Consider the following 26,191-nt stretch of genomic DNA (forward strand, 5'->3'; position numbering starts at 1 on the left):
AGGAAGAGGGAGGAAGAGCAGGCGTGCAACTCCACAGCGGTAAAGCTGAGATGTTACTGAATATATATATATATATATATATATATATATATATATATATATATATATATATATATATACGCGTGTGTGCGTGGAAACTCTGCAAAACGAAAAAGCCCAACATAAGATTAAATCTTTCTCGAAAAGCAAGACAGAATAAAAAGAAAAAACTGCAAACAGTGCTTTGATGAAAACTGACAGGTGTTTAACCCTTTCAGCTATTCCGCACCGTCCACCTGAAGATGAGGCGATGCTTATTTATTTATTTATTTGTTTAATCTTTTATAATTTCTTGTATTATAAGCAGGGAAGGGCTGCAGCTGTTTGTGACGTAGCAGGTTTTTTACCTGTCAGTGTAATGCGCGTCGCGGTGCTGCGGCAGGCCCTGCTTACGTCTCTGGCTGGATGATGAAGAGCTGCCCGCTGAGGGCAGGTGGGCCTCTAAGGCTGCAGGATTCCTGACTGCCGCAGCCAGCGCCTCCTGACGAGCCCGCAGTATGTCTGCAGAAACAGGAGAAGCACAGAGATCAGTGAGTCGACATCATAACGATCGGGATGGATTTATAGTTTTAGGCTGCTAAAACCTGACCAATTCCTCATCTACTAACTTGCTGTGCCTGAATATTGGTTTACTGGGAGCCTAAAGGGCAATGAAAGGAAGCTTTTTTTTAACTGTAAAAACTACTAATTCAACATAAACATTTTAAAATGGTACTAAGAATAGGTGAGAAAAAAAGAAAATCATCTGGTGGCTGAATAATCCCTTACTGGAGACTGGCAAGTCCAAAGCTTAAAAATACCATATTTTTTTTCCAGTCAGTAAACGCACCATAAAACAGCTTTTGGAGTGAAAGTTCTTACTGAGTAAAGACAACTCAAAGCTAGGCATTTCAACCATATGTAATGTTGTTTTTTTTAAACAATTAGTGTGTTACATTAAAGTAAAGGTTCCTACAACATGCTAAGACTTGTCTTGGATTCATTACAAGAGACTAAGTGAGAGCTCAATTACCTTCCTGTTCATCAGGTAACAGGAAGGCTAAATGGTGTTCAGCAAAGTTTCTCTGTTTCATGCTTTTGAGTCATCAGCGTTAGCGATGAAACATGGTGGACACGCTAGCAGGTCACACACAGAAATGGCTGTTTTAGTAATGCTAATGGCAGTAACCCTGCCAGTCGCTAATAAAAGAATCATTTAATCTTTGTTTTAAAATAGCAAAACAGGGATCTGAATGGTATCTTACAGCCACTGCTTTTCTACAAACACACAGTGTGACTTCGCTTCTGATCCTATGGTAAATAACTGATGAACCTCAAGACAGTAAGATTCTAAAAATATTTAACATGCTGCTTTGTATCTTCTCATATTATAGTTCTTAAATCAGAATATATTAAAAATTGGCATCAGCAGATCAACACTATGAAAACCGGAGATCAGATTCTGTTTTGAACAAATAACCAAAAAAAAAAAAAGGCACACAATGTTTTTATTCCTCCCCACCCCTACGGCGCCGCTGCCATCATCATGCCCCCCTTCCTACGTCCCTCCACCTCCACCTCCTGCCCTCAAACGCTCGCCTCATTCCACCTCTTCGCTCCCTCGGCCTCGCTCTCTCCCTCTCTCCCTCGCAGGAGAAGAGGACTCATCATTATCAGCCAGGCCAGGCCACACCAGGAGACATGGCTTCTAATGAGAGAAAAATCCATCCGGCTCTTTCTCTCCTCCCTCTCGCTCCCTGCCTCAATCTATCCACTCCCCCCCCTCTAACACACACACACACACGCACACCCCTCCGACCCTCCACCACCCTTTTTTTAATTAGACGGATCCCTCGGGAGCTAGGGGCCATTTCCGCCGCCGGTACGGGTGTGATGTGTGTTTTTGTGTGTCTGCGTGATTTAGGTGCCTGCTAGTGCGTGCCCGACTGTGTGTTTTGTGTGTGCATGTGTGTACTGAAGCAGCTGAGTGGGCGCCGGGGCGGTGGTGGGAGGGGGGTGAAGCGACAGATATTAATGCGGCCTAGCTCCGGTGTATCGATCTGTTTGCTGCGCCGGGCCACAGGGGACTCGGCTGGCGGCAGACAAGAGTGCGTGGGTGTGTGTGTGCGTGCGTGTGTGTGTGTCTGTGGGGAAGTGGCGGGGTAGAGGTGGGTTGAGAAAGATAAGAGAAGGATGAGAGGGAAGTGAAGCCCCAGAGCGCACACACAAAAACACACAGTCGGGCTGTTGTGCGCCTGTGACAGGGAGGAACAGGTGACCTCTGAGTTCTCTGTGGTCACAATCCCGTCTCACCAATTACTTTGCATGGCTGGCTCTGTTAAAGGGATGCTTTAGCAATTTTTATTATGGGACCTTTACAACATCCTCCCAAGCAACTGATTTTAAAAGGAATCAATGCTGCAGACCCAAAGGCATCCTGACCGTATCCCATCACCTAACTTTAGGCGTCGGATGCTGCTACTCGAAACCTCAAGCTCACGGTTGAAAGGAAAAGACGAGTAAAACTGAAAATGCGCGTTTTTAGTTATTTACATTAAACAAAGTATTTAGTAAAAACAGATTTCTGGGTTATTTTCTTTCAGTTAAATTCAGTAAATAATAGAAGCATCCAAGATTTAAGTGTGAGTTGGTAACATGTGCTTTTAATGTAAGTTTTGATGATATAGAATCCTCGAATCCAGACCTAGGAGGCCAATGTTGTCCAAGTTTTATCTGTGCTTCAACACACCTGAGCGAGTCAAATGGCTGAACTGCCTCCTCTAAAAGTTGCAGTACACCGGCCCTTGAGGCCTGGATTTGATAACCCCACTTCTATATGGCTGTGTGCTATACATTGTTTCTCTACGTAAAAAAAAACAAACAAAAAAAAAACAATCCTGAACTAATTTTAATTTGGATCTTTAGACTTCTTTCATACGCTATGTAAAATACCAAGCCTAGCAGTTTGCCAGACCTAATTGGTATTTTAGCAGCAACATGGAGCCATCTGCTGAGAACTGTGCTTTTTTTTTTTTTTACAGTAGCTGATCAGGATGATGCATCAACTCAGATGCTGCATCTCAGACTTGCTGTAGATGGTCTTCAAAGAAGTGAAAGTTATTAAGCTTTTCTACTCATCCACATGTCTCAAAGTAAAACAAATAAATAATTACAGCATTACAGTTGACCGCCACCTATTCACAGATTCACCAATTTGCAGATTATTCTGTGGAATGTGACTCCAAATTATTCCGATTATTTTCAGAGGGTATATGTAAAATATTAAAAAAGAAAATACAGCTTGGGAAGCTGAAATGCTTCGGTGCAATGCTACTTAACATGCTAATGGCTGACACTTGCAGAGCAGCCAATCCAGGAGCGCCATTCATTCTCCTTGGACGTGATTGGTTGGACCCCAAAAACGGGTAAAGGAATAATATAACTGCAGTAGAGCTAATACCGCACTACTGCACTGTGCTTATTAATATGTATTAATGTATAGTATGTGCCTGAACAGTTAAGTTAGGCTACTTATAAGTGTTATTAGACGGGATTGCATGGACTTTGTATGTGCAAATATCAGCAGTCCACTGTAATTACTATTACTTATTTGAAAGGCCTAATTTAAAGTCTAATGACAGAGAATGTGAATCTTATTAATAGATATTTTCTGGTGCTAAATTAAAGAAGTATTTAAATGTTTCTTTAAGAACTCTGCACTTGTTAACCTCTATTTCAATATTTTGCACGTCTAAACTGGTCAGACATCAGCTGGACAATTCTTCATCAGTGAACACAGAATAGTTAAAAAACACAGTTTAAGATTCATGAAACTTCAGTTCCAACTTTGAAAAGCAACGTACCACTTATCAGTCCCCGCTTATAGCTCACTATAACTCCTAATCAGTTATAATGAGATCAATATTTTTGGTTATGTTCTTATGTTTCTAATAAGTTGCACAGTAAATAGTATTGGTTTGGACTGTGTTGCCAGGGTGGGAGTGTGTTTGGTGTGCGAAGGCAGAAACATGGATGCCAATTATTCAGGGCACCAATTATGCAAGAACCGCCACTGCTAATGCAAAAAACACGATTTGAATTAAACAAGAAAAGGTGGTAGAAGTGATCACTTACATCTACACTGCAAAAGATAATCGTCTCAAAAAAAATATAAAAATATGGAAAACAAAACTTTTTTTCCAATGAAAAAAATCTGCCAAAGGGAATAGGACTTATAATCAATGTCCATTAAATTATTGACTTAAAACAAACTCTTACATCTTATAGAAAAGTTAGTTTTTTCTTATTTCAAGCATACCACGACATATGCACTAGAAACAAGACAAAAACACAATTAAAACATGTAAAAACTGTTAACTGTGAAGTGGTAACTCTTTATTTCTTTTGGATTCTGCTGTTATTGACATCTATATTTATCCTGCGTATCCTTGTAAAACCTCACCGAAGCAACAGGTCCATATTTTTTACCTCCCTCTCTCCCTTTATTTCTCTTTTATGTGAGCAGAGAGTAGCAGGGTCACCCGAGGCGCTGCCCTTCTGCGAGTCTGTGTGTGTTTGTGTCCACTAAGGTACTCAGATGCTTCATTTTCCTACTAAAACTCTGGTCTCGTGTTGCAGCTGCTGGATCGCACAAGTGTCCCTCTCATTACAAATTAAAGTCCTAATTGAGAACACACAAGCACTAACTGGCCCCTTTCGTTCCATTAAGTTACTTCAGGAAGCAGTCCCAGTTTTTTGTACTGTCCCATTTTTCTCGCCATAATCATCCCTGAAGTTGCAAATCCCCGTAGGTAAGCCGGGTTTTCCTCAGCGCGAGAATAAAGGCTAATGCCGCGCCGAAGCAGCTTGGCTGGATCGGCGATGAATTTCGTGGATTGGCAAGTCGACAAAAGCCAAAACCCATCCGCTAAAACTCTGCATGCACCAGAAAATTCAAGTATTTTTTCCACAGGAGGGCATTCTGCCAGTCGTCTAAGCCCGAGCAGCTGTAAAGACGTGGTGAATCCGCAGCGCCGCATGTCTTTGTCCTTTGACCAATCGCCTGCTTGAGTTTTCTCTACATTTTTAGGACAATGCTAAAGATGCTTCACGTTTTGAGTCGGGGCCGAACAGCAGGAGACAAAACATCCAACCCCTCCTCTCACTTTCATCTGGATCTCTACCCCCACCTCTCATTTTACTTTTCCTCTCCCTCAACCTTCTTTCATCATGTGAAGAGGGAGGGAAAGCCCTCCTGGCCATTTCTACAACCCGGCTACCCCTCAATCCTCCCCCCTTCTCTTCTTTTGCCCATCAGGTCCAAAGAGAGCTTCTCAAACAACACCTTGCACCTAGACACATACACAACCAGACACATGCACACACAGAGATCCTCTTCACCCCCGCCTCTTTCGCGCACACACACACTTTCATTTTCTGTGCCCTACACTTCAAACACATGAAAGGATGCTCTGCGGGGACCAAGGCTAAAGGGAGAGTTGGCAGTAAGGAAGAGGAGGAGGGGAAGGGGTGCTGGAGAGGGAGATGTATAGGAGACACGAGGGGCCCAGGGGGAGTAGGGAGGAAGGGGTCACTGGGGGCTTATTTGAGACCAGGTCAATGTCAAGGAGGGCTCGGCGGGACGATTCATGTCAACCTCTTGAGAGACAAAACATCCATCTCTCCGCCTGTCCCATCGTCTGTCTGACAGTGTCAGTTTCTTATCAAGCTCCACCTGTTAATTAGAGGAGAGGAAGTCTAATAACGTGTCTCGTAAATAAACTAATAAACCGTCCTCAGGTATCTTGAGGAAGTCGCCCAGTGTGCCGCCTCGGGCCCCTCCAGGATGTGAGGACGCAGACTGCGTCTCACTGTGCAGAGGTTTTTACAGAGAACTTATCCTCAAGCTCACAGTCGTACAGTTCCTATCGAAAGCATTGATACCTTGTAACTTGTCCCCTTTTTTTCACGTTAAAACCACAAACATCATTGTGTTTTATTGGGATTTTAAGCAGCAAACTCAACATAATTCATAACTGTGAAGTGGAAGGAAAATGACTGATGCTTTTTAAACCTTTTTTGTTTTTACAATCAAGAATCTGAAAAAACAAAAGACTCGAGGCATTTGTATTCAGCCTCTGGAGTCGATCTTTTGTAGAACTACGCTTTTCTAATGTTCGCCAACAAACCTCTGAGGCTTTTACGGAACGGTTGCATTTATACCGAGATTAAATTACACTCAGGTCAACTTTATTTATTAATCAAGTGACTTCTGAACTGATTGCAACGGGTTTTATACGACGGTATCAAAGTAAAGTCTCAACATGAATGAATGCCACAAATTTAGCATTTCTACTTGTAAACAATTTTAATTTATTTTAACAATTATGGACTTCTTTGTGATGGTAGATCGCATAAAACCCCCACAGGGTTTTATGCGACAAAATCCCAACAGTTCAAGAAAAACCTTTTTTTTTATTTTTATTTTAAGGTGAAATAAATGTTGGCAGGACAAAAGATGATGTTTAAAAACTATCTGTATTCCTACACTAAGGAAGCGAAAGCAGGGAAGCTCCAGAGGGCCTGGATAAAAACTGTCATGGCTTCTGGGAAACGAAGCCAGCGATTAGACCGAGCCATAAAACCCTCATAATGTGACGCATTTTCCCAGTAAATCCTCTACGACACAGGGAAAAGGCAATTAAAGCATTTACAGGCCTTCCCCTCTAGATCTGCAGCCAGCAATTAAAAATCAGTACTAATTAAATAAAAATTAAAGTAGATTGACAACAATTCGGCCAAAAAAGCAACTGAATTTATGCCGAGCAAAAACATTTCATAAAACCTGTGAAATCTGACAGCTGGGTCTTTAGAGGAGTTCAAGGAAAATGCTGACGTGTAATGACGGGAAGGTGGGAATCCAAACAAGTATAAAAAAATAAAAAAATGTTTATTTTCCTCCAACAACTCCACCATTTTTTCTGTCTGTAGACACGCGTAAATCTGTGAAATGCTGGCGGTTTTCTGGTCGTTGGGAGATTTAAGAGGAGTCAGATGGCAGCCAATGAGAGTCCCCGAACCAGCCGTGGCACTGATGCATGTGAGGGCTTGTGGGTGTTGTTAACAGCAGAGAGCCAGGGTGGTCAGAAATCACCCAGAGTGACACTTTGACGCTGGGTGGGCAAGCACCGCAAATAGAAATGTCAGCCATCTCCGAGGGCCTGGGTTTTACCGTGGCAACAGAGTAGCAGAGCGTACCGCAGGACTCTGAACACACCGCTGCAGACTGAGGTGGAAGAGTTGCACTGCACCTCAGTGGGTTGGTCGCAGCTGACCTGGAAATTGTTGCAGAACCTCAATTAAGTTTTGAGTTTCACCTCAAAGTAAAGAAAGTAGGACTAAAAGTTAGTCTACACTGTTTCTGGGAAACGTCGGTATCCGCGGTGTTGGACGTGATAGCGAGGCTGATGTCAACCACAAAAAAAAAAAAAAAAAAAACAGAAAAAAAACCCCGGGCCCGAAGACTGACCGTGGCCAGGAAGGCCCATGCTGCTCGCCAGCTGGTAGAGGCGTTGCTGCTGCTCCTCGAAGGATCCCTGCTCGCTGAGCGCTGACATCATGCGCCTGTAATGCTCCACGGTGCTCATGTGGCCGTGGCTGCCGCCTGCCTCCACCACGGGACTCTGGGAGTTTTCTGAAAAACAGGAGCACGTATTCACCAACTGAGTTTCAACAGAAGTACATGTGGGGTTAAAGAACCAGGACACAACACCATAATGAACTTAGTTATTAGTGCTTTTTTTTTATTTACCCAAAAATAACTCTGAGAGTCATAAAATGGAAATTATATCCAAGTAAATGGCTTTAAATATAAAGCAGTGATAGATTTACAACATCTGAGCACAATTCAAAACACACGGACTTATATTAACTCATCTTAAGCGAAGAAGAAAATGCTCTTAAAGTGGAAAACTTTCATTTCTTAGCAACCTACAATGTTTCAGGTTTAAGCTTTCACTAAAGTAGTATTGTCCTTTTAATTTATTGAGATAAGTCATCATATGCAAGAGTATTTTTCATTTTAAAATTCCAAACTAGAACAATACAGAGAAATCAGATCTGAAATTGGTCTTAAAAGTTTGATTGGTGCATCTCAACTCTTAACATTTTTCTGACTTTGCAGGTTTTCTTGATAGTTTTATTAACATTCTACTTATTTATTGTAAGGTAAAAGTGTGGCTGCCTTCTTTCAGCCAGGTGACCACCACTGCACAGCAACATGTAGGGGAGGGGCATATCGTCCCTACCAGTTGCTAAAAACCAGGCAGCAGAACTTTCTCCATCATGCTGTTAAAATGAGTTTTTAAAGGATAATTTGTGGGCTTTTATCTAACCTAGCCGTACCATGACACCTGTAACTTGGACTGTGTCTATTATATCACCATTTTTGGCTGTAAAGAGAGACGTATTTCAATGACAAAGTCAAACTTGTTCTGTTCTTAAATGTCCAAATGAAGGAGAAAGTAGACACAGCAATAGTAAATTCATTAAAAAAAATGTTTACAGGCTTGAAACGTTGCACTTTTAGAATTAATTTTAAGACAGAATCATTCTTCAGATACCAGCCAGAAATTTCTCCATGTATTGTTCACCAAGACAGACCGGAAACCTCCTCATATTAAGTTATATACACAGAGTCATAAGCGGACACTGACCCCATGGTGAACTCTCGGTTTCTCTGCAGAAAGCTCTGCACTTCCCATATCCACAATGCCTGGATTTCAATTTTAAATAAGGAAAGGACAAATAAAACCCATAAGAATAAAATGAATGTGAATGCATCAAAGTGGTGCAGTGTAAATGATTTTGTCTATGATATCCACAGAGCTGTCAGCCCTCACGGTTAATCTCTCACTCTCTGACCTCCCTCCTCCCCCCCCTTTCTGTCAATAGTAACATGATCTAAGGCGAAGGTGGTGGGGGATTCAAGGGGAGGTGGTTCAGGAGTTAGAAGAAGGAGACAGAAGATGAGGCGGAGGAGGGAGAAGCGGAGGGAAAGCTGGGGTTATTTTTACCACCCTCCTCCTTATTGAAACCTGAGTCTGGCCCCGGGCAGGCGAGCAGGAGTGGCGCTGAGGAGCGGAGGTGGAGGTGCTGAGGGGAGGAAGCAAAACACGCAAGCATCTCTGTCTCCGCCGCCAAGCTCCCGCTAATCCACCCAAGGTCCTAAAGTGTATGTGTTTGCATGCATGCGTGTGTGTGTGTGTGTGTGTGTGTGTGGGGGGGGGGGTGTGTGTGTGTGTGTGTGTATGTGTGTGAAACTAGTCTGAGCCTGTCTAAAGTTTTCCTTCTCTCTAAACACAGCGGTGGGTGCCGGCTTTGCAGCTGAAAGGAAAACAGACATCATTTACACAGCGGCGTGGCTCCATCCACACGCTGCTCTCTCTCTCCCTCCCTCCCTCTCTTCTAGTCTATTTCTTCACCTGCATTAGTCATCAAAAGATAGCGTCTGTCGCCAGACTTCAGGGCCAGTGCATGCAGCCGGCAAATCCGGCTCATAAACAGGTGTAGCGTCAGGCTTTGGGCGTGAACAGAACTAAAGGTTAAAACACAACATCAGCATCATATTTAAATACTTTGATGCAGCTGGTTGACCATGCACAGGGATGACTCTATCCCCAGTTTGTATGTAAAGAGAATATATAGGAATAATAAAAAATAAAAATGTCTCTATTTGCCTTTAAAAAAAGAAAGCTAGGACCGAATCCTAGCTTCAGCACTATGCAAACAGGCTGCCTCTCAACCAATAACTAACCCTATGCATCTTTTAGAAGCTGCCTTGTGTCTGAGTACGACTATAATGGTCAGGAATGAGTGCCTCTGCCCACAGAGGAAGTGGGAGAGGCTCCAGGCAGGACTGCAGCCGGTCACAGGTCACCCAGTGGGCAGAGGTCAGAAGGAGGACCCAACAGGACCTCAAAGTCCTCCTACATGTGCCTTCAGCAGATTCCATCTCGCACAAAAACCATCAGAGACGGTTTTTTGAGGGGTGCTTGTGTGATAGGACTGAGTGTGTGGCGAGCTGCTGTATAATGCATCAACTGAGAGGTCTTCCTCAAGCGAACAGGGACGGCGCTCAGCGGCTGCCATGGCCCCACGCCGGGCGGCTGGTTTCACACTACACAAGGAGGGAATATGAATAATAGAGAGCAGCGGTGGGACTGCAGCACTACAGAGGGGCTGTAGTTTAACCCAGGTGAGACGATTGTTACTGCTGAGCTATTTTAAACCAGCACCAAAACACGGCACCATGAAGCAACTCGGTTGTCTTGGGTGGTAAGTTTCAGGCTGAGTGATATTTAAAAAGTTACATTAGTTTCAGGGGTTCAACACTCCAAAAAAAGTTACTTATTGAAATCTTCAGAGGCAAAAAAAAACATTAAAGAATATTCAAAATGCTGAAAATCAAACTTCGAGTGTAACCTCACATCAACATTCACCGACTTAGAGAAGATTAAGAAGGACAAAAACAGTGGACCAAGAAATTTTTGCCTGCAGGATGAAGACTCAGTTAGTTGTTCTCAGTCTCAATCAGGTGGAGGCCAGAAGAAGAACAAAAAGAGAACAAAGCTGTTAGAAAGTGAACTACTTCCAGCAGATTGCAGGAAGGATGAATCTGTTGGAGCAAAGCTGTGTTTTCAGCAAATTTATAGCAGGGAGGAGTGTTTGGTAATTTGTTACTGTCCACTAATGTGAGGTGCTAAAGAACTTAAAGTGTCAACTTTCATTATATTGTCTTTGTTTTGAAATAATAGTAAAAATCCTGCTTAACTGCAGCCTGATGACTGCTCTCTCACACAGTGTGACATCACCTCTGTTTCTAGTGTAATGGACAAAAGCCTTCTTAAGTATCTTAAATAGTTACACTGAATAAATAATAAAACAATATATGAACTAACAGTATAGCAGAGCTTTTTCTCCAAAATATTTGGTGGAAAACATCTGCTCTTTACTTCGAAATGTAAGAAATAAAAGTCTTCACATTTGTTATAATGCTTAAAAAAAGTAAAAAGTAAGGAAACTTTAATTTAGTTTAATTAAACTTTAAAGGAGTAAATAAAATACACAGTAAGAAATGGCTGTGTTCCACATTTAGACATGAAGATTAACAACTTTTTAATTTTAAGCTGTTTTTGAGGAAAGAAAATTTACTATTCTATAATATTATTACTTTCATTTAAAAATAAGCAATACGCAAAGTAAGTAGTTAGCTGTAATTAATAGTTTTTTTAATGGAAATTACAATGTTCTTATATTGTCAGGAGTCAGAGTTTAACAAAACCTCTGACTGGTGGAGTTAATGAAATATTGATCATAATCATTACATGTTGCTTTTCCTTTTTTAATAGGAAGAAAAATCAAACATTAAACTTCCTCTGTGTAACTTATAACTCTCTTGTCTTGATAGTTCTCCCAGATTTATTCATATTTGGCACTTTTCAATTTAGTTTCTCCTTCATTTTGCTATTTTGTTCTGTCATCCATCACAAATGACATTAAACTTGTATGTTACTCCAAAAGGGGTCCATTTACCTTTGTTGTTATGACATATGAATCTTACCTTTTGGAGAGACACTGCGTGACTTCTTGCTATCAGAGGGACAATCGCTGCTGCTGTTGGGAGAGAAGCTTCTCCTTTTTCCCAGGAGGTCGTCTGCGAATGAAAGACAGAAGGAGAAGTCAGAAACAAAAAAGAGAAAAGCGCGGTCTCGATGCCGAGACTGTGCTCTAAGTACCTGCATACATGGCTGCTGCTGTGGAAATGCAAAGGAGAAAGTGATGGTTGGAAAGAAAGAGAAGTGAAAGGAGGTGAAGCAAAGCCACGGGCAGCTGGAGAAGTGCCTGTTCTGTCAGTGATGAGGAGGAAGCCTGCACCGCTGAGGATGACAGATCTCATCCAGCTAATTCACGTGTGTGCTGCTCTGTCTGAGGCGGGCGCAAGGGCTCCGTTTTCCTGCGATTTCTCCAAAAATCTCTATCCATCAGTACAAACTGAACTGCTATCAGAGCTACCCTCTCCTCCTCGTCTTTCTCCAGATGTTGGAGCAAAAGTCTTTGGCCTAACTAAAGTACGCTGCATCGTCTCTCTTTTCTCCCTCTGAAGTTTTTGACAGGTAACGTTATGGCCAAATCATGTATTTTTACATGGCCTCGCTTACTCTCCCGTGATGAATGCCCTTTTCTCCATCTGCGTCAGTCTCCCTCTTCTCCCATGCAGACGTGTCGGAGCCCTGCTCCCATCAGGAGCTCTTCGTCTCCCATTAACACTCGCCTCTTCCTCTCTGTTGTCCCCCCCCCGCCACCAAAGAGGAGCATCTAGCGTACAATTACAGAACCTCCCCACCGCCGTCTCCTCCTCCCCTCTCATCTTCCTCTCTTCCTTCCCGCCCCATCCGCCTCATCTCCCCCCCTTGCCCCCCAAGCCCCCTCCCAAACACGCCTCAAATCAATATGGGCCTAATCAGCGGAGGGAGGGGATGCAGAGCACACTGCGCTCAGCGGCGGCAGGAAGGAAAGAGCCGTTTGTCACTGCTCCCTCGGTCTTCTTTATTTCTGGTGCACCTCTCGTTTTTTTCTTTTTCTTTTTTTCCTCCCAACTATTCTGTTTCTTCCTGCACAAACGCAGCCAAGCCACGACAGCAACTGCTTCTCCTCTTTCTCACCTCTCGATGCATATTTTTAGGGATGGAGGGGCGGAGGAGATGGGGGGTGGTTTTTCCACCCTCGAGGAGAATGATTCCTCTCGCTCGCTCCGTCTCTACAAAGCAATTTTTCATCATTTGCACAGCATGTGCAAACAGCATGCAAATATAAAAATAAAAAACGGAGTTACAAAAAAGGGAAAAAAAAAATACAAACAACATATTTTTGTCGCAAAGCCGAAGCCGGCTCAGTTTGATATTTACGGACCACGTTGGCTGTCAGAGTTGTCTGTCTTCGAGTAAGAAGAACTTTGTTAGCCGTATCTAGTAGACATCTTGAAATTTGTGGTTTTAAATACAGGTTGAAGCATTTATATTCATGTTAATTCATAATAAGTGGTGCTTATGCATTTAAATATTCCGAATTAGAATCACAAACAACTTTAGTTGCTTAATTTGCACTGCAAACAAGAAATTTGACTTTCGCGCCACTTCGCTCTCAGTGGCGACATGTGAAATCACTAAGTTAGTTTTTATCTTGACGAAGATTGAGTTTATCCACCTGGGTTTAAACCAAAAAGTCTGACCAGGGCGCGATACATTTATTGAACCAACAGTTTCCAAATTCTCTGAAACGGCCTAAGAAACGTTATAAACAGCACATCTTTTCCTTTGGTGAAAATGGTGGAATATTTTGATATTTTTTTAACCCAACACATATTTAAAAGATGGTTAATGTTTGATGTTCTATACATAATATCTAAAGCGCCTTTAATTTTAGAATGGTTTTTCATTTAATGTTCTTCGCAATGCATCAGTGCAGAAAACAAACATGTAAGGAAATAATAAGCATCAAACTTCCTCAGGTTTCATAAGCTGCTACTTTAGTATGAGCTTTGAACACTGAAATGTCTTTATGTGGTTTTTTCTCACACTTTTTGCACCTATGTAGGATATTCCCAAAACACATTTTATTTTTTGGGAACTATTGCTATCATTATCATTAGAGCTATTTATATGCAAGTATGTAACATCTTACTTTTCAAAAAAAAAAAAAAAAATCAAAGCTGCTTAATGAGGTATATCCAAGTCTTTGATTGCAGTATGTGTTTGTCTGGATGATATTGATTGGGAACTTGAGCCGCTATAAGCTGTCTCTCATCCTGTTGGCGTATGCAAAATGTTTTTAATGTTGGTTTAAGCGTGAAAAAAATAGAGTCCATTTTGTGAAATGTCAAGTTCTACGGCATTTATGAAGTTTGTGTTGCACCACTGCTTTGTAATATACAAGCGTATTGGAATAATAATATATGTTACTTTTTGCATATGCAGTGGTCACTTCACCAAAGGGAAAGTTCAACACTCTATGCACAGACTGGATACCCTGGAGCAAAATTAGCTGAACATTTTAAGGAAATAGGTCAAAATTCCCTGGTATGTTTGAAGATGAGTAAATCTTCATCATTGCAGACAAAGTGTCAGTCTAGCGCAGCATGAAATTAACACCAATAAGTGTGATGTATTTTCATAGCACTTAACGCTTTGCACTGCCGTCTACGTTAGATATTTATTGCATTTCTATGTTCTGCTGGAAACGTTACAGAAAATTTGGACATGCCAAAAAAGTGAATGGATGTCTAACTTAATAAAGATAAAAATTTACGTTTCACAGTCTCTTTTGAAACAGAAGTGAAATACACAATAAAGATATAAAATATTAGGTAAATTATGTTAAAAGGCAGTAACACAAGAACAGCCTTATCTCGTCACACTGCAGAAAAACAAATTTTCAAATGACGATCCCTGACATCATTTGTTGAGCTCATATCAACTTGTAATTTTCAACATAATAATGTATTTGTGGTCTTATTGTACTTTTCTGTTTTCTTTCAGAGTAAAAATACCAATAAAAATGCTGACTTGGTGAGATATCACTCATTGAACTCTCAATAAAGAGTGATTATTCAAACATCATGAGTACAAAAAGACAGAAAAGGGGAAAGAGGAAAAAACTTAGCTGGGAATCTTTCGATTTTGTTACTGTGGAAAAATTGAGAAAGAAAAGGAGAAAAAATGTGGTTCACTAATGACCCCCTGTTTGATGTTTCTTCTCAGGTCTTAAGGAGAATCAGTCCTTATAACATCCAAAGGAGATGCAGGTAAAAATATTAAAGAGCTCTAATGTACAAAACCACGTATACACACACTTAATGCATGTGACAACCCTTTTATTTCTCTGTAATCTACTTTTATGATTTCTCAAGTTGTTGTTCGTTTGTTTTGTTTTTTTGCATTTTCAAACAATGTACCACTTTTGTGTTCACTGGTCCATTCATGAACAGAGAAAAAAAAATCGCTGATGGTCTCCATCTATCGTATAAGAGAGTCTCCATTAGTTAAACCTCTTCTTCTTCCAAACAGACACGCACTCACATCCACACCCAGAGCCTCTCATGATCAAACACACAAAAGTCGAGGCGTCTCTTGAGCCGACCTCACTCAAGACGGCGCGTCTCCTGAGCGAGCGCCCGAGGGCCAGAGATTTGAGGGCGGAAAGCTTTTAAAGCCAATTAAATGGGGCTTCTTAGAGCACCGGTGCTCCCTTTTAATGCCAAACCGAGAGCTTTGCAAGCAACTATACAAACCATTTTACCCCCAATGACACTGCTCAGAGCTAAGTTTCCAACTCTGTGCTTTTTTTCCCCCCATTTCCTAAATTTTACGGAGAAATTACTGGTTGTAGAGTGAGGAACTCTGTTTCAGCTTCAAACCTGTAATTTTCACCGTCAAAATACGCAAATTATTTAGCCCAAGACCATTATCCTAGTAGTAATAACAGTCTAAATGGTAACTTCTCAAGGCATGTTTTAACTTTTGTTTCAGTGGGGCATTTGAGTTCTTCTGTATTCACTTGGTGAAGGACAGTTTGATCAGGAAAGGAGGAAAAGGCGTTTTAACTTTCATGTGACAGGGAAAATCTAAGGGCAAAAGGAGCAATTCCCCCTCCTTTTTTTCCCCGTTTCCTCCTCTCCTTCAAACGTCAGTCGCCCTCCTTCCTTCTCTCCGTCCCATAGAGCTTGTTGACAGTGCAGACAGCCAGACTCCTTAATTCCTCTCTTACTCTGTTAATCTGTCATCTTTATCAGGCCGGGGAGGAGGGAGAGCAGGAGAGTGGACCGCGAGGAGCCGGGGAGCGGCGGGGCGGGGGTGTGACAGGTGGGGACGTGGGGTGGGCCGCAGCCACAGCCCCCCGATCAATCTCCACATTACAGCTGACAGAATGGTGCTAATAACTTATTGATCCCCCTCCGTGCGCCGGGGCCTCCGCCGGCCCTGAAAGCCCTGCCATTGATTGGCTTACGGGCCGATGCAGCTGGGAGAGGGAGCGGCGGCGGGAGAACAGGGGAGGGAGGGATGGGGCTAGCCGACGGAGGCGCCTCTGGTCATGCTGAGAGGAGGATGCACTGCCACCAATGTGTGCAAATCAAATGGCAAAAGGCACTTTTTTTTCATGTTCAAATTCATTCCTTTCCCAGACCCAAATTTCAAGAGAGAGAGAGAGAGAGCGAGCGAGTGAGTGAGGGTGTGAGAGATAGATGGATGGATGGACGGACAGACAAACATTTGCTTGGTCAGCATCAGGACCAATAAGTGACTGAATTCTGACGATAATTTCACTTCACAGCCTGATGAAGCGACATAAGGCTCTTTGTGATGATGTAACTAATGTAACCTCTTGCAAGAGCAAAACTTGAAGGATACACAATTTAAAACCCGAAAAACACATTGTGCTTGGACTGATTTCTGTTAGAATCAGTCTGACTTCTGATTTCAGAAATCAGACCGAAATCAGTCACCTGCTTCCCTCTGCATACCAAACCATCAGACTAGATCTGGAAAGTTTGCAGTCTGCTACATGTCCTGCTGAAAACCGAGGAGGCCAACATGCTAGCAGATCTAGCTTTAAAATGTCAACAGGTTGATTCTGTAATGTTTTTACGCTGTCTATTATGTCCCAACATCCATTTATTTATTTAAAATCTCTGATTCACAATGCCACAGAAGCAAAAAATATTTTTGAGCTTCATCTCTAATGAAAGTAATGAACATTTAGAGTAACTAGCAACAGATCAAACAAAAAACTACATTTCATATTTCTTGCATAAGCGATTTTGTTCTTAAATGAAGAAGATTATACAAGTCCATCTGATCTGTGTGACCAGAGCTTTGGGAAAATGAGACTGCTGATTCATGTCCTTTGACGCTGCCCTGAAGACAAGTCCTTTCAGTCTAAGGTGTTTTATTGGATTTTAGAGTTAATGAATACAAATGCTTCTCTCTGTTCGGCTGTGGGCTTATTAGAGGAGACGACAGCATTACTATAGTAAAAGCGACAGGAAAGGAGCAGCCGGGGTTTTCAGCAACCAGAACAACAATATTAAATGCTTTGCAACAACAAAACATTTGATTAAATCATATTTTTAACTTTATTTTGACAGAGCACGAGATTCTGATTATTTACATAAAAATAAATAACGTGCTTTATTTCCCCATAATCCTAAATCAATATGCATTTCAAAACTTTCACGTTAGTTTTTGATTTTAAGTTCTCCTTAGGTTGAAGATGAAGCGCATGTGCTGTTTGTCACTAAATCACTCATGGCTTTTGAGAAGATCACATTCACAGGTTTCTGTTGCTTTGCTGCCATAAATCTGTTTGTGCTTTATTTGTTTTTATTATTTTTAGTATGTATTTAAGATGGTGTTCTCAATGTAAACAGTCTTATTTGCATGCACTTAAATTGTAGATTATTTTATAGTCTGATGGGTAATAATGGCACACTTCCTGTACGTTCTGTATGATAATAAACCTGCTACTCAATTCAACATGTCCATCAACCAACAGAATGCACTTTTCTGCTCTTTTTAAGAGTTTAGTAAAAATTCAATAAAGATTTCATGTATGAGCCTAGATGTCTTTGTGAGTCTTGCATGTTTTGTTGTATTTAAAGCTAGTGCCGCTATCAAATAACTTGAGGCACTCTGTTTTTTTCTCTCTTTATGTTTTACAACCCTTAGTGAAAAAAATTGTATGATCAAAATTGTGTTTTGCTGGTGGGATTGTTGAGAAAAACTAAACGGGGACATAAGTCAGAAAAAATCTGGTCGGTGCATCTTTAATTGCCACACATTTAAATTAATCTGCACATGGCGAACATCAAATATGCAACATATTTATGTAGCACTAATGAAACCAATATGGCGGCTACATTTGGATGCACTGGTTTAGCACCAACAACTGAAACACATATCTGTTTGCTTTGCGTTAAGCTCAGGTGTTTTTCTTTGATTAAACAGAAGCTTTCAGGTATAAAAAGAAAAAAAAAAGTTTATTTAAGAGATATTTTCTAAAAGCATTATCAACATATTCCTTCCACGTGAATTTATGTTTTTATATCAGAACAGTTAAAACGTCCTATACAAATATATACCTGGCTACTTTTACAAACTTGTATCATTTAGACACGTTTGCCTTGAAAACATGCCAAACGACAAAAACAACTGAATATTTCATAATAGTTTATCGATTTCATTCTTAGTTCAATCATAACAGCATTTTTCTGTCCCTTTTGTTCATGGCCACTGCATATAAAACTCACTCGTCATTATAGTGACACGAAGTTTTTAAAGCACCTTGAACCAATAATGTGGCAGAAATTATTTAGCTCTTCTAAACGAAGAGTTAATTTCACAACTTTGTATTTATATCATCTTTAAATAAATCATCTGTAAGAACTGCTTTTACCTTTCTGTAGTAATGGGTTTTTTAATATAGCAGTGCACTAACACCTCTGTTAAGCAGTTTAATCTTTACAGCCTCGTTTCCTGTGTGTTTCAGTAAGATCAAGTTAAACATCACCGCTGATCCTAGCATGTCTGCTTTGATGAAAAAGTTCCTCTCTATGCTGCACAAACAATAACTTGCTGGGAGGACTTTGAAAGCAATCCCCACTTACAATTAACAAGACAAGATGCAGATTCACACACGAGCTAACACCTAAAAACCGTGCAAGGAAAGGTACGCATGCACTAACACACATGAAAATATGCCCCAAACCGCTGCTGCAACCCCCAACCCCACACACACACACACGCCGACAGGCTGTAACTGCATCTGGGAGCCTGAGCGTGCAGAGCGAGGGAGAGAGAGCGAACGGCGGCCCGAAAACACCTTATCTGCCTGTTTGAGTCTCTGGTCTGACCGCAGAGCCACAGTTTACAGTCTCCACAGGCAGCCAGACTCTCAACGTCGGCGCCCTGCTCCCTCCACCGCCTCCCCTCCTTCTTTCCCTCCCTCCGCTCCTCCACCTCTTTCCCACTTCTGTCTGAATAGCCAGTGGCTGTGGAGGGAGAGAGCGGAGGATGGAGCGCGGAAGAGAAGGAGGGAGGCAGCCCTCCTGTCTGTCCCTCAGATTTAATTAATGGCCCACTCCGGCTCAGAGACAACCCGGCAAGCCTGCTTCCCTTTGCTCCTGACCTCTGACACACGCGCGCACACACGCACACGAGCACACTGAACCTTTCTCCACCATCGTTACAGCTTTCCCTCCTCTTGAACCGCCGCCTCACTCATCAGCTTTCTTTTTCTCTTGATTTCCAAACGTTTCTTCCATCGGTGTCCTCTCCCACTGTTGCGGACTTTTAACCTGTCCTTCACAGTTCGCTTGGTAACACTTCAGGTAGAGAATGTCAAACCCTGGGACGGACTGGGTGCACACAATTTGATAGCAGGAAGCTGGTGTTAATGTCTCATCTTTCGCTTGTACTTCATACACGTCTCACCCATCTGTGTTTGGCTGCAGCTTGTGTTGACGCTGCGTAGGCATGTCTTTACGGCTATGTGTTGGTCGTGTTTTAGAAAAATGTGCGTCTAATTTCACTGGCAGACAGAATTAGAGCCAGTGGCTGATCGGATTGGACTTGTTTACAGACACAAATCGAGCTGCTTAGGCAGCCTGTTAAATCTCCCTTTAATGCTCAGGCAGATTTTAGGGTCTTGTCATAGGGCGTGCTGCGCTAACACCGTCCCCCCCATCATCACCCCGCGTTTACCTCAACCTGCTTTTCTCCTCCTTCATTAGAAAGAACAAAAAAAATCTGTTTCAGGGTTTAAAAATCTCCATTAGCTGATTAGGACAGATTTTTTGGGAGGGTGGGGAGAAATCTGTCCCAAACGTGGGTCTAAGACTCTGCCTAAGCTGGTTGTGGCGCAGTCTGATAGCCTCCTCCTTCTAACAGTTCCACCTGATATCACAGGCACCGTATGGTCAATTAATCCGGCAGACAGAGGAGGAGAGCGCACAGGGAGAGGGTACGGAGGTGTCAGGTCGGGGTGATTACGCCACTTGCTGAGCCTCCAGTTAGTGGGGTCAAGATGGGGAGGGTCCAACTACGGAGAGACTTAAAGGAAATGTATTGGCTCCATAATGGCACCACAATTGATTGATTGATCTAAAGTTTGTTGGAATAGATAATGACATGTTTTTTTTTGTTTTGTTTTCTTAAATGCGTTTGCCTACTTTATGTTGTCAGACTGGTTCTATTTAAGTGGTTTATTGACTCTACAGGGAGAGGGCCAGGCTGTGGCCACTGAAATGAACCCTGTTTTTCTAAAAAATAACTACTGTTTTCAGAGTTAATTCAAGGTTTTCACACAGGGACAGGTTGGCTTTGATAACATTTCTGTTCTCCGATATTGAAAATATATGGTGTTGTAAAAACATCGGGCATATTAAATCTTTATAGATGCAACTTTGAAGCAATATAGGAAAACATACAATTAGTAACAATTATTTTAGTAACTGGTTATTCCATTAATCATTCTGACAATTAATCAGATAAAAAAATGGCACATCCTACAGATTTTTTGTTAAACCACTTAATAATTTTCATGACATTAGAAATACATTAACAGCTAAATGACTTAATTATTAGTAAATTTGAACCAGGTGAAGCTAAATCTATACCACTTGAGGAGTTTTGGTTTAAACACATTTACAGACAAAGGTGTTTTTATATTAAACACAATTTTCTCTTAATAACTGCTCCAAGTAAGTTGTTTTTTTTTCAGGAGATTGCCTCTTTTTGAGTCTGTTAGCAATCAATCGATTACTAAATTAGTTGACGAATGTTTTAATAATCGACTCATCGCGGTTGATCCGATTAATCGTTTCAGCCCTACATACAGAACACAATCCTTACCACTGAGTTTTGTAATACTAGTCAAAACAGTGACACGCGACACGGTGGTGAGCTCCGTTCGAGGAACAGTGACCAATGAATAACCTCAAACGGTTTACCTGACAAATAGCTGTAATTAAATGCAGTCTGTGTCCTATGAGTAAGCTGCAAGAAAGGCTATTAGCCTAATACATGCACACTATGGTTCCTGGGCTCACATGAAACCAGATTAAAAGCAAACAAAGCTATTTATTTTGAAGTAATTTAAAACAGGGGGTTTAACATGAAATCCTGGGGTGCGGCAGAGAATCTGGGAAGAACATTAGGCGATCAACTTAAGAGCGACCTTTAGGAAGGAGTAATAAGCTTATCGTCAGTTCCCTCAGCTGAACAAATCAGCGTTAATTACAGAAAATGGAGCATGTACATGTGCAACAGGAGTTATAAAAGACGGCATGTATCATCGAGCTAAATGCGAAGGCAGAGAGGGGGGGACTGTAGACGAGGAAAGGAACAGGAGAGAAGGAAGATTGTGGGTTTCCTACCTGTGTGTCGAGTACTGGTGCTGTGGTCAGAGGCTGACTGCTCCTCGGGCATACCGTGCTGTCTGGTGTGGTGCAGGTTGGAGATAATTGTAGAGAGGTCACCGTCCCGACTGGAACAAACACACACAGGAAGGGACAGTGCACTGAGAAAGAAGCTACAAACTTAGCAAAAACAAACAAAACAAAAAAAAACACGCTCATTCGACCAGATTTAACCAGAGAAATCCTCGACTCGGATAGAGCGGCGCTCAGCTAAACACAGACTAGGATGCTACAGGTGGCCGTCCTGTCGGCCGCCTCTTAGCTCTGAGGTCTGTAATACACTCTGACAGACTACCGTATCCAGCACTTTCAGCTCTCATCCCTGCTCATCTTACGCATTAAGATGTATTAATGAACATATTCACAACTCATAAGTAGTTTAGCAGCTTAAAACCTTAATATGGCTCTTTTTAAATCGTAGCGACTAATGGCCGCTTCTCAGAAATATGGTAACTACATTCTGTGGAAAGTTGTCTTAATATTTATATATTCCACCAAGCGACAGTGTCAAACCTATGGCCTTTACTGCTATATTTAGTAATTAGTAATGTTTAGCAGGAAAAAATCTTAGCTTAAGGTTTTACTTCAACCTTAACATGCGGTTCCTCACAAGCAAAGGAGTATAAAAGCAACATGTTGTGCCCTTCATCACCAGACGTAGCATTAGGAGAACGGTTTGCAGGTCAGACCTCCATTTGATTGAGCCGTGTCCTTCCAAATTTTCTATCTGCCGTTTTTCCTAAACTCCTCCTCACACAACTGTGACATTGAGGCGTTTCATTTGCAGTCTGATTACCATCCTGATTGCATTAAAATGGAATAATCATAGGAAATAGGTGCTTAGCGTTTGCGTATGGCAGCGCCGGAATATGAGTTGTTAGTGCTGTGGCAAACCATCTCTATGGAAGCTGAATAAACCCTGGTTTAAGGTTTAAAGTGCCGTTAACAACTGTTCTTCAAACCTTTTCACATTTTGTCACCCAAAATAAAACAAAATGTTTTTAAAAGTCACCATCTGCGTGTAATTGTTTTCATCCCATTATATATGCAATTTAACTGGCAATATGAGGCTAAACTTGAAAATTGATGTTTACCAGGGGTCCATGATTTGGGCTACAACTTTACTTTTTGATAATATTAAACAAACCTGCAGTGAAAATATCAATTATTCGCAGCTTCCTGAAAACTGTCTAGCTTTTTGCATCTCAGCCATTAAAGATGGCGCTACTATCAAATGTTAGCATTAGTGGCATTTGGAGCCCATCCAAAGGGCAAGGTATATTATTAACACATAACATTTGAACAATCCTACCAAATATCGCGTCTGAGAAGTCAATTACAATATATTGGTAATGTTTTGCACACTTATCATGACCGTGATTCGATAAATATTGTGCAGCTCTAATGTTCTCAAGTGATCTCCATGCAATGTTCCTGAAGTTGAGCTTTTCTGTCAAGAAGAATGGTGAAAAGAAACTGTCTCAAGATGGACAAAGCTGGTAGAGATGTGCCTGAAGATATAATTGTTGTGAAAGGTGTTGCTACAAAGTACTGACTCTTGGGGACACAAAAATAATTGAAAACAACACATTATTTTCCTTCCACTTAACAACTGCACTCCCGTGTTGATCTGTCTCTAAAGATCAAGACAAAACCTTGACGTTTGTGGTTTTAAGAAGATCAAATTAGGAACACTTCAGTGGGTATCGATGCTTTTGCAAAGCAATGTGCTCCTACATACTAGGCTGCATTGTCACATTTTTTTTATTTTTCAGTTAATAAACGTTGTGCTGAATTTAAACTTCACATATCAGCAGCATCCATTGATTCAAAACAAAAATCTCATTTAAATCCTTGAATGGTCTCCTTACCGAAATCCTCTTTGAAGTAGGTTTTGGTACGACACGGTAAGCACAGTTTAACGTGGAAGAAGCGGTGAATGGTTCTTAGCTGCCACCACCGTGACGAGGCCACACTGTTTGCGGCTGCTGGATTTGGGTTTTTTTACAGTCCCATGATTACAGGCTCCCGCTGTAATGTCAGGCTTTTGGTCGCCAGGCTGTTTTCCACACACTAACAGTAAAGCTGAAGGGTAGTACTGAGGGCGTCACGCAGGCCTCACCAGTCACCTCTCAGTCACAGAGAGCCAGTGACTCAGAAAACAGCCCCAGACAAAACAGCCCCCTTCGGTTGCTAGGCAGGAAGACGCTTGATTGGACTTTGACTTCAGACTTTTTCGACTAATTACAGACTGCATTTTTAGGGTGTAGCTTGCTAAAATTGGTAGCTATCTGTGTCTGAGAACCCCGTGATTTTCTTCAAACAGAAAACGAGAAACAAAGGAGGTTTGTTAAAAGTAGTACAATAACGTATTATCCAGGGAGTCCGGCAACAAAACAAACACTACGATGCACCAGCCTAAGAAACTGCAGCCAAGTCAATCAGTCAGATAGCTGCTTTATAACACCACACCCTCTGTCCATCATTTAAAGTGATCATGATAATGCCATCCTGAACTTCTCAGAGAGGTGACGGGGTTATTATCCCATGGCGAAGTGGCTCCTCTAAGCCATGAACGCCAAGGACATTGTTAGTTAGGTAATTAGTGCACTTCTCTTGAGCTGTCCCGCCTCAGCTTGGGCTAATGAGGGCTTAGCCCTATCCCCACCCACCTCTGCCCTCCCTCCACCATTCCTGTGGGTGGTGACAAGGTCATACTCGACTCATGGAAGATGGAGAGGGGGCTGGGGATGCGGTTTAAAACCCAGCCACCTGAGTCAGCGCTCCCTAAGGAGCTTCTGAGGCCACGGTAAACTGGGAAGGACGGGGGCCGCGGAGAGGATAGACGGGGTTATGTGGAGGCTATTGGAACTGGCGGCTAAGTAGGACATGAGCCGCCTCCTTATCACCTGGCGCATGCCGGAGACAATCATCTCATCCTCCGCTCATCCCTAAACTGGTCAATACCAGCCCTTCACACAGAGCAGACCCGCTGACCCCAGAGACAGAGGGGCGAACTCAAAAATCTGTCCTGGATTTAACTGGTGTTCAACATCACTGATCATAGCAAAACCCAGGATGATTTGATCTGTCTTCCTAATACCTTTGAAATCTGTGCTGGTATATAACAGCTTGATTTATATATCCACCCCACAGGGGGCGGAGCACATCTTGTATAGGTTGCTAGTGCAACACAGGCAACACAGAGACAAACTCACCCCTAAGGGCAATTAAAAGCCCTTTGGTGTTGAACTTGCCTGGTTTTGAAATTCGGAAGGAAGCTGGAGTACCCAGAGAGAAAACAACCATGCACTTGGAGAACAGGCAAAGTCCACCTAAACCTCAGGCCTTAGTGATGTAGGACAGCAGTGCTAACACCATGTCACACCAGTTAATAAAAGGTAAAACCACAAGTCTGGAAACTAACGTTGTGGTCAAAATATGTATTAAGTGCTACATTTACACATTAAGAGCAATAAAAAAGCAAATATTCCTTAAGCTTTCAATGAAATGAACATAATGCAACACAAATGTGGCAAAAAAAACAACATTTCGATACATTTCTGCATTGTTTACAAATCCCTCCCATTAAAATGCATCAAACGGACGAACAACTACTTTCTTGGAGTTTAACATCTGCAAACTCAGTAGAGACAGAAAAAAATTGTCAGTCCAACTTTACAAACATTTTAGAGGACATGGAAAGGATATTCTTAAAAATGATTTCTTTATCTTTGCCTCTGGAAAGTCATGTAGGGACAACATTGCTGATTCCAGCATCAATACACTTTATGATCATTATATCTTTGAAAATGCTGCAAGGAGAACTACAGTTTCATTTTGGATTGATGACAAATTTATCAAATTTATCAAAACAAAACTGGCACACATCGAAAGCTCTCCCCTGGAATATTTGACGAGCTCTGATCATTTTTCTAGGCGACAAGTAATGACAACTTTGGCTCCATTTTTCTGCCTCACCAACTCCTCAGTCGTTTCCCTGCTTTCAGATCACATCAACATTTTTGGCTGACGTTACGTCCTGCTTCGCTCGTCTTCGACCATTTTTGGTCAATAATCAACTTGAGTTTTGTAGAAAACATATCTAACTTTCATAAAGCTCTTCGATGTTACAAGCAAAGTTCATTCCGTTTTCATAACAAGCGAGATGGGTCGCGTTGTGGACATTAAAAACATTTAAAGTGAGCGACGGTCGCTGCAAAAGAGAACTGGGGAGAAAACAGGGCGACGTTAAGGCAAATCCTTCTTTCCTTATAAGTGGATGTGGTTCCCTCAGCGTGTACTTCCCTAAAGTACATGCTGCAATTTAAACCAGCCCAAGCAACATAAAAAGCCTCTTCCACTCACATTAGGAGTCAGCTCAGTATAAATGCACAGTAGTGCCCCACTGTGGCATTGGCACATGAAGCTGAGGCTGCAGAGCTGGAGGTCACAGTGTGAGCTGGCAGAAGCTGGCAGCCCGGCACCCTGACGCCATGTCTCACACCAACGCTGGGAAGGCGCTGACAGTCAGACAGCAGGGATGTGAGGGTGTGTGAGGAGAAAGGGAAGCGAAGGAGACAGAGGAGCGGGGTTGTGAGTGCTGCAGAACATCTGGTGCTTACAGGTTTGCCGGAGACAACA

General features: G+C 41.9%; 1 protein-coding gene across 1 annotated transcript in view; it reads right to left on the reverse strand.

Annotated features, from left to right (window-relative positions):
* samd11 (sterile alpha motif domain containing 11) overlaps positions 1–26,191 on the reverse strand; it is a 62,598-nt gene that overhangs the window by 14,508 nt on the left and 21,899 nt on the right. The window contains 4 exon segments of the mRNA XM_008413336.3: positions 387–540; positions 7,547–7,711; positions 11,639–11,731; positions 21,506–21,615. Coding sequence (XP_008411558.2) covers positions 387–540; positions 7,547–7,711; positions 11,639–11,731; positions 21,506–21,615 — 522 coding nt within the window.

The sequence above is a fragment of the Poecilia reticulata genome, chromosome 7, assembly GCF_904066995.2.
Source record: "Poecilia reticulata chromosome 7, P_reticulata-male-v2, whole genome shotgun sequence".
Lineage (NCBI taxonomy): Eukaryota > Metazoa > Chordata > Actinopteri > Cyprinodontiformes > Poeciliidae > Poecilia > Poecilia reticulata.